The following is a 10,110-nucleotide window of genomic DNA, read 5'->3' on the forward strand; positions in this document are numbered from 1 at the left end:
AATCACTCTGAATTGGTCATCTGAATTAGTGAGTTGCTACACGGAGACTCGATCTGAAGGGATCATTTGAATCAGTGAGTTGCTACCTAGAAAATCACTCTGAATTGATCATTTGAATCAGTGAGTCGCTAACCAGAGAATCACTCTAAATTGGTCATTTGAATCAGTTAATAGCTTCATCGAGATTTATTCTTAATAAATTGACTGAATCAGTGAGTTATTACCTGGAAACTCACTCTGAATTGATCATTTGAATTATTGAGTCGCTAACTAGAGAATCACTCAGAATGCATCATTTGAATCAGTAAGTTGCTACCTAGAGAATCATTCTGAATGGATCATTTGAATCAGTGAGTCTCTTCCTAGAGACTCAATCTAAAGAGATCATTTGAATCAGTGACTTGCAACCAAGAAAATCAATCCGAATTGATCATTTGAATCATTGAGTCGCTACCAAGAGAATCACTCTAAATTGGTCATTTGAATTACTGAGTCGCTAACTGGAGAATCACTCAGAATTTGGTCCTTTGAATCAGTGAGTCACTACATCGAGACTTACTCCTAATGGATCATTTGAATCAATCAGTCACTACCCGTAAACTCGCACTGAAGGAATAATTTGAATCATGGAGTTTTTACCAGCAGACTCGCTCTGAATGGATCATTTGAATCAGTGAGTCGCTGCATCGAGGCTCACTCTAACAGATCATTTAAATCAACCAGTCACTACTTGGAAACTTGCTCTGAATGGCTCATTTGAGTGAACTGATTCAAAAGACAAGATTCAGCCTGTTCTCAAATTGGATACTGGTTTTTATCCTTGAAGTGGTGATTATTTCTCCAGTCCAAACTACTCTTTTAAATATTTTGTTTGGGAAAGTAATGAAGTAAATGTCTGGTGATTTTTCACAGTGCCTTCTTGCTGTTTTGGTTCTTTTGCAGTGGGCGATACGGTCAGGTTCATAAATGTATTGAAAACTCCTCTGGACTCACTCTGGCTGCCAAAATCATCAAAGCTAAGAGTCAAAAAGAAAAGGTACAAAACACCAACCAGCACGTTTATATCTGTAATTATATTACTATTATTTATATATTGCACATTTGTTGAGTTAAATTTACATTTAATCATGTGAGCAACTGTGGAATCACCACAACAGATTTACATTTACATTTACATTTAGTCATTTAGCAGACGCTTTTATCCAAAGCGACTTACAAATGAGGACAAGGAAGCAATTTACACAACTATAAGAGCAGCAGTGAACAAGTGCTATAGACAAGTTTCAGGCGTGTAAAAGTCTAAGAAGCAAAACATTGGTAGAAAATTGTTTTTTTTTTTTTTTTTTGAGAGAGAGAGAGAGGGCACAGTTAGTGGTATAGCCAGAGAGGCAATTGCAGATTAGGAAGGAAAGTGGAGACTAAACAGTTGAGTTTTTAGTCGTTTCTTGAAGACAGCAAGTGACTCGGCTGTTCTGATGTAGTTAGGGAGTTCATTCCACCAACTGGGCAGATTGAATGTGATCATTTACAGATCATTTACTATAGTTGTTGTGTTACCATAGCAACTGTTGAATCACCACAACAGATCACTTACTATAGTTCTTTTGTTACCATAGCAACTGTAGAACCACCACAATAGACCAATTACTATAGTTATTGTGTTACCATAGCAACTGTAGAATCACCACAACAGATTAATCAGTATAGTTGTTGTGTTACCATAGCAACTGTAGAATCACCACAACAGATTAATCACTGTAGTTGTTGGTTTACCATAGCAACTGTAGAATCACCACAACAGATTAATCACTGTAGTTGTTGTGTTACCATAGCAACTGTAGAATCACCACAACAGATTAATCACTATAGTTGTTGTGTTACCATAGCAACTGTAGAATCACCACAACAGATTAATCACTATAGTTGTTGTGTTACCATAGCAACTGTAGAATCACCACAACAGATTAATCACTATAGTTGTTGTGTTACCATAGCAACTGTAGAATCACCACAACAGATTAATCACTGTAGTCGTTGTGTTACCATAACAACTGTAGAATCACCACAACAGATTAATCACTATAGTTGTTGTGTTACCATAGCAACTGTAGAATCACCACAACAGATTAATCACTATAGTTGTTGTCTTACCATAGCAACTGTAGAATCACTACAGCAGATCAATTACTATACTTCTTGTGTTACCATAGCAACCATATAATCACAACAACAGATTAAGTCAAGTACTTTACAATAGTAAGGTTCAAAAACAGTATATAGCATAAATGACTCTAGTATTTGTCACGTGGGTAAGCAAAATATATTTTTAAATATTACTTATAATTTCCCCTAAAATCCTTACAAATATCTGTACATATATGTTGTAATGTGTTAGCTTTAATTTGATATATATGTTCATGTCTCAGATTTTGGGCTGATGTAAATGTGTTTTGTCTGGCAGGAGGTGGTGAAGAATGAGATCCAGGTAATGAACCAGCTCGACCATGCTAACCTGATCCAGCTCTACGCAGCCTACGAGTCCAGAAATGACATCATCCTCGTGCTGGAATAGTACGTGCTTTTCAATCTTATCGGCAGTTGTTACAGCAAAACTAATCATTGAACTTTTGAGTAATATTAACTAGCTACATGTACTTACTACACTGCTTTTTGTAGAGTTTTTGTCTTGTTTCTAGTCCAAATATCAAACAATTCTTAAATCAAGAAGCATTTTCTGGACAAGGACAAAATATAGTGTTGTTTTCAGAAATAAAGAGTCAGAATCAAGTGAGTTTTTCCTAAAAACAAGCTAAATAATTGGACAATAATTAATAATCTGCCAATGGGGTAAGCTAAATAATATTATGTCATATAAATATATATATATATAGGATATGTTTCAGTTGTACAATTCTATGATGCATTTATTAATTATTATTATATTGTATTCATTTATTAACTTATTTTTTATTTGAATATTTTTTTTGTGTTGATTTATTTTGATGTGTAGTCTGCAAGGCTTATTATTTGCTTATCCAGGACACTCTCGAAACAGATAATACAAATCTCAAGAGGTTTTCCTGGCAAAATAAAGGTTTAAATTAAAAATAAAAACATCCACAGAATATTGAATGCATTATGAGTGATAATCCTTTGATAATCAATATCGAGTCTGTCAGTGCTTCAGCTAATGCTTCGAGTCTGTTTGGTGAGCGTACCTGTGTGTGTGTCCAGTGTTGACGGAGGCGAGCTCTTCGACAGGATCATTGATGAAAACTACAAGCTGACGGAGCTGGACACGGTGATGTTCATCCGGCAGATCTGCGAAGGCCTGCGCTACATGCACAAAATGTACATCCTCCATCTGGACCTGAAGGTACGACATGTGACATGCGGTCAAAAACACACACATACCTTAAAGGAGACCTATACTGCCCTTCTTTACAAGATGTTTGAGCTGAGAATAGCACACAGATAATGTTCTCTAACTCTCTGAAACTGACCCGTTCAGGCTTTGATCCTAATTGTGGTGTTTTGGTGACTGTCGCTTTAAATGCAAATGAGATTGTGCTCTCTTCAGAAGAGGGCGGAGCTACGTATACCTATGTGTCACCATAGTGGCAGATTTAAAAACAAGACTAATGTCATATGCTAATAAGGGAGAGATGGGCACTAGTGGGCGGGGCTTTCTCCCTCTGATGACACGTACAAAGGGAGAATGCCAATCAAAGAGTTTCTCCAGACTGTTTCTATCACGTCTGATTAAAACAAACACAATTAATACATGTTTAGCATTAGAAGCTGGAGATATTCACACACTGCTGACACACACACAACCAGGGTTAAACCAAGCATAAGTCAATTTTGCATAATAGGTGCCCTTTAAAGGTGAAATATGTCAAATTGATTGACTAGTGGTTGAAGGAGGTACTGCAGTCCAAATTTAAAATATTGGAAAGTTTTTTTTTCTCCGACAACAAATTGACGTACGCTCAGGTTGCCAGATTGATAGCAAAAACAGGAGCGAGCGTGTCTGATGATCGAGACTTATTCCATGTCCACATGTAAATGCTATTAATTAATTTATTTAATAATAATTTATTTATTTTATTTGATTGGATAGTAGAGAGTATAGACAGGAAAGCATGGGGAGCAGAGAGAGGGGAAGGATCGGCATAGAACCACGTGGCGGAATCGAACTCGGGCTGCCGTGAGCACCGGAGTGCATATGTCGACGCACTAACCACTACACTACTGGCTGTTTTTTTAAAGGGGAGGAGCTACACCATGCCCCACCCTCTCTTCATGTATCGGTTAAAATTACGTTAAACATTGAAATAAAATGCACATTTCAACGCACTTCACAGGACCTTAAAATATCTGCAAACATTATAATATTTTTAAATGCACATAAAAACATTATGCAATTTTAAATGTGCCTCACACAGGTGAGTGGGCTTGACAAACCACCTGTAGAAAACACACTCTTTCATCTCTCTGACACTTTAACACACACTCGCTTTGCACTCCATATGTCAAAAACCCCCATTGTGCATTTATGAAGTATGCCTCACACTAGTGAGTGGGCTTAACAAACCAGCTGTAGAAACACTCCTCTCTCTAAATAAAACTCGAGCATTTAATTCTCTGAGCTATAACCGGCAGTTGTTGTGCGTGTGTATGCCTCTTCGTGTTGAATCACTGAATTTCTCCTCAATTCTGAGTCGCTTTGGACAGAAGTGTCTGCTAAAGTGTTGTTTCCCAACCCTGTTCCTGAAGGCACACCAACAACACATCTTTTGGATGTCTCCCTTATCAGAACCATTCATTTCAGGTTTTCAAGTCTCTTCTAATGTTCTGCTGAGTTGATTCAGGTGTATTTGAATAGGGAGAGAATGTGTACTGTTGGTGTGCCTTCAGGAACAGGGTTGGGAAACACTGTGCTAAACGACTCAATGTAAATGTTTACTTGCCCAAAATCCACCCTTTTTTCCAGCAGACCTGAATTGTGTGTGTTTGTGTGTGTCCTGCAGCCGGAGAACATTCTGTGTGTGAGCAGAGTTACCAATAAAATCAAGATCATCGACTTCGGCCTCGCCAGAAAGTAAGTCCTGTCTTGAATATGAGAAGTGCTGGTGGTATGAGTTAGACTTTTCTTACTTTGATTTTTAGTCTTGCTTCTACTCCAAATATTTCAAAACTCTTAAATCAAGAAGCGTTTGCAGGACAAGCATATTGTCTTGTATGCGAGTCAAAATGAAGAGAGCTTTTCCTTAACTCATAAAACCATATGAGAAAGAGTGGCTTTAAATGCTTGTGTGAACTAACCCTTTAATTGTCAGACACGGTATATTTAGAGAACACAGCTTTAATGAGATGTTCCTGAAGCGTAACTGAGGAGTATCATCATCGTCTCTCTCAGGTATCAGCCCAGAGAGAAGTTACGGGTTAATTTCGGCACGCCGGAGTTTCTCTCTCCTGAAGTGGTCAACTATGACTTTGTGTCCTTCAACACGGACATGTGGAGTTTGGGCGTCATCACGTACATGCTGTGAGTCTTGTGTGTGCGTGTGTGTGGAGGATAATGTGTAAAATGTGTTTATATTGGGTTCAGAGAAGTTTTAAAGCATGAAAAGTAATGTTTTTAACGCTTTAAATGAACAATGAACAATACTAATAACAGCATTTATTAATCGTTTAATATTTTATAAATCAACTAATAAATGTCAGTTAACAAATATAATAGTATAAATAAAACCTTTTCTGATGCATTATTGAAATCTTGTCAACATTAGTTAATGCACCGTGAGTTCATTTCATTTAAAAATGTTAACAAATATGAATAAATCCTGTAATAAATGTAATATTCGTTGTTTCTTCATGTCAGTAAATACGATATCTAATCAGACCTCATCACTTGTCAAATTTACGAGCCGTTTCAGAGTAAATCGGAGAGTTTTTCAGTGTGTGACGTGTGTTTTCTAGGCTCAGCGGTTTGTCGCCGTTCCTCGGGGATGACGATAACGAGACGCTCAACAATATTCTGGCCTGTCAGTGGAACTTCGAGGAGGACGAATTCTCTGAGGTCTCAGCTGAAGGCAAAGATTTCATTTCCAAACTCCTGGTGGTGGATAAAAGGTAAACGCGAGAATAACACACACATTAAAGAGACGTTTAGCTTCGGGGTTTGTTTGCGGTGTGGAAACAGATGATTGTCAAAGCAAATAAAGTCAGTGTTAATTATCAACAGTGGATATATTTATGAAGGTCAGCACAAGTTTGGTAAATTCAGAGCCTAAAATATGAAACATTTTGAAACAGGATTACCTTACTTGTTGGCTGGTTACCTTCTTATTAATTCAGTCACTTACTGCATGCATTTAAAAATACATGTTTCCTATATGATAATGGTTTATAAAACTGTTGTCAACAAAAGAGAAGCATCAGAAGAGTTTTAAGCAGAGAAAATATTATATATATATATATATATACATACTCACAAAACGAATATTTCAAATAGGTTTAAATATATTAATATTTGTGTATTATTATTATATAAATGGCAATTACTATATATTTGTATTTATAGTGCTATTTTGACTTAATTTGTATTCATTATTCTATAATTTGATTAAGTTAGAGTCTTATTTCATTAACTTTATAAATAAAAAATAATAATGTATTTATAATCATTTTAATATTTATATAATACATTTTCTTAGTAAAAAATATTTCTGTAATAAACAAGTTTTAAATAAATTAATGTGTATTTTTCTGTAATATTATTACATCAATTGCAATTACTATTAAATCTAAATCTAATTATTTTAATATATTTTTTTCTTGTAAAATTACTTTTTAATAAATGATTATTTCTGTAATAAAAATAGTTTTAAACAAATTAATATGGTTATTTTTGCAATACTATTATATAAATGGCAATTACTATTTGTATACTTTACAGTTACAGTGTTTTTTTTTACTTTTTTGTTATTATATTATATAATAATAATAATAATAATAATAATAATAATAATAGGGCATCATGGGGGCGCAGTGGGTAGCATAATTGCCTCACAGCAAGAAGAGAATAGTGTATGAGTGTGAATGAGTGTGTATGGATGTTTGCCAGTGATGGGTTGCAGCTGGAAGGGCATCCGCTGCGTAAAACATGCTGGATAGGTTGGCGGTTCATTCCGCTGTGGCGACTCCTGATTAATAAAGGGACTAAGCCGAAAAGAAAATGAATGAATGAATAATAATAATAATAATAATAATAATAAAATGCTATTATTTTCATCTCTCCAATTTGTTCTGCTTGTTTTTTTTATGAAATAATACACATATGGAAAAAGGTGTTTAGCATGTCTTTCTGGTGTAGTGGTGTATAGTCCAGCATACTGGTGTGGATTGTAAACCTTGTTTCCATGTCTTGTTTGTGTGTGTGTGTGTTTGTGTGTGTGTGTGTGTCTGTAGTTGGAGAATCGGAGCGACAGAAGCGCTCAGACACCCGTGGCTGTCAGACGCAGCGGTTCACTTCCGTCTGCATGAAAGGGTAAAACTCCAGAAACTCAGTTAAATCCCAGTTCATGCAGTATCTCTCACTTTTGACATTTCATTGCTTTTTAATAAAAGTTGCTTGTTTGTTTTTTCTATTCAGAAAAATAAGTGCCGCTCACGCAGAAACTCCTGTCTGCCTCCACCAGAGAGTTAATGTGAGTCCACCGTCATCTTTATAACTTACTATATGTAAGGATTAATTGATGACCAGTAATAATAATGCACTCCTGATGCAAAGTGGGCTTTAATTTCTAATAATTAAACTCGAAGTGCATTATACTGTTATTATATTTGCACATTATAAGTGTGTGTGTGAACTTTATTGTTGAAGGTTTACAGTTCATAAAAAATGTGCTTATATTAACGAATGTGATAATTTTTGGGTAATTACAATTATGATATTAAATATTGATACCATTACATCTCTAGCAGTAAAATTTGAATTTTATTTATTTATTGTCTTCTGAAGTGACAGAATAATAACAATAATAACAACAATAATAATAACAACACCACCACCACCAACAACAACAACAACAACAATAATAATAATAACAACGACAATAATCATAATAACAACAACAACAACTAATAATAATAATAATAATAATAATAATAATAAACACTTTTTCTCTATTTTTCTGTTTCAGAGGGACCAAGCCTGAGGATTACTGGACATTATATTATATACAGATTTATTTCATAAACTGCATTTTCACAGTTTGTTAACATGATGTTAGTTGATATTTATTCAATTATTTACACTGTAAAACATCCTTTTCTTTCTTTTTTTTTGTCTTGTTTCTAGTCCAAAAATCTAAAAAGTCTTAAATCAAGAAGCATTTTATATAATTATAGCAAAATATTGTGCTGTTTTTAGAAATATTGAGTCAAAATGAAGAGAGTTTATGTTTAAAATGAGCAAAATCATCTTATTTCAAAGTTACTTATCGATTGGCAGATTATTTTTCCTTTGTTAGAAAGTAAAAACTCACTAAATTCGGACTCATTATTTCTGAAAACAAGACTTTATTTTGCGCTTGTCCAGAAAATGCTGACTGATTTAAGAGTTTTTAGATATTTGGACTAGAAACAAGACACAAACTCTCAGTTAGTAAAGCATTTTTGCAGTGAATGAAGCATGAGGACGAGATTACTTCAGAGAAAATAAACTAAATGTACATACTTGAACCATAAAGCAGCCCAAAAATCACTTCGATATCATAATAAAGTCATATCCGGATATTTCAACTGTATGTAAACTCAATATTTGTCAGTTTTGGTATTCATATCTTGTGAATTTCAGCAGTTTACATCAACATTTTACCTCTGCTTCTCAAGACGATCTACAATAATGCTTCAGGATGATGTTTATATTATGATCATGTCATTATTTATACATATATTGATTTGTTCTGCTTTAAACTCAACCGTCTTTAAATTCATTTGTGCGAACAGAAATAAAAACATCAGAATTGCATATAAAATGAGGTCAAATAAAACAACATTAATGGACTCTACATTGAGGAATAGTGCTGAGTTATTGACCTTTAAGCCTCTTCAGTGTTAAACTGATCCGTGAATATGTGATATTATATCTGAATTACAAAGTAATATGAGAGATTATCGACTCGATACTGTTGTCATGATTGTTGATTTTATGTTTCTGCAAGAATGTAAAGGGATTCAAGGTGTGATTTTGATGGAAAGCTCAAAAACTATGGCGTAAATCTAAAATATATCAATGTTTGTTTGTTTTTTCACTGTTTTGAATGTATAACTTGGCATTATCTGCACTTTAGGAGATTATTTAACAGAATTTCTTTATTAATGTTTAAGTTTTTGGTTTTATAATGTCTTTTTCATGTAGTCGTGAATGAAAACAGTGTACAATATAGAGGAATATAATAAAAGAGACGTCTTACATTTCCTGGATTAAGTTGTTCTTGCCACAAAAACACAACATCACACATCTGATTTAAGATTTCAGATGTTACTAATAATAATAATACAAAGTCACACATTTAACTTATGCATTTGAAGACAAAGTTATTAGCTCTCCTGTAAAATGAATTAGTTTTAATAACTCATTTATTTTGTTTGTGTTGGCCATGATGACAATACATAACACTTACACTCTCAGAAATAAAGGTACGCAAGCTGTCACTGGGGTGATACCTTTTCAAAAAGGTACACATTTGTACTGAAAGGGTCCATATTAATACCTAAAGGGTATATATTAGTACCTAAAAAGTACAAAATAGTTCCTCCTAAAATGTGTAGGTACTAATATATACTTCTGAGGTACCAATATTGACCCTTTCAGTACAAATGCATACCTTTTGAAAAGGTACCACCCCAGTGACAGCTTGCGTACCTTTATTTCTGTGTGTACCAGTTATTTTGTAAGGCACTAGTGGTCAAAATATTAATTCTATATTTATAGTATTAAGAATGAAACTTTTACAGAAGGGCACATTATTTTGTCATCAGCTGTATATTTAATACCTATATTAGATCATTTGCCTGAATATATTGAAAGGCAGAGAT

General features: G+C 34.3%; 1 protein-coding gene across 3 annotated transcripts in view; it reads left to right on the forward strand.

Moving 5' to 3' along the window:
* The window catches only part of mylk4a (myosin light chain kinase family, member 4a), a 29,208-nt gene extending 19,722 nt beyond the window's left edge, over positions 1-9,486 (forward strand). For all 3 annotated transcript variants that reach the window (XM_056470371.1, XM_056470363.1, XM_056470356.1), the window contains exons 6-14: positions 943-1,036; positions 2,462-2,571; positions 3,235-3,376; positions 5,034-5,104; positions 5,423-5,551; positions 5,986-6,138; positions 7,477-7,555; positions 7,661-7,715; positions 8,211-9,486. In XM_056470371.1, coding sequence (XP_056326346.1) covers positions 943-1,036; positions 2,462-2,571; positions 3,235-3,376; positions 5,034-5,104; positions 5,423-5,551; positions 5,986-6,138; positions 7,477-7,555; positions 7,661-7,714 — 832 coding nt within the window. In that variant the 3' untranslated portion in view covers position 7,715; positions 8,211-9,486. The remainder of the gene's footprint in view (positions 1-942; positions 1,037-2,461; positions 2,572-3,234; positions 3,377-5,033; positions 5,105-5,422; positions 5,552-5,985; positions 6,139-7,476; positions 7,556-7,660; positions 7,716-8,210) is intronic.
* The last annotated feature ends 624 nt before the right edge of the window (positions 9,487-10,110 follow it).

Source organism: Danio aesculapii, chromosome 2 (genome assembly GCF_903798145.1).
Source record: "Danio aesculapii chromosome 2, fDanAes4.1, whole genome shotgun sequence".
Lineage (NCBI taxonomy): Eukaryota > Metazoa > Chordata > Actinopteri > Cypriniformes > Danionidae > Danio > Danio aesculapii.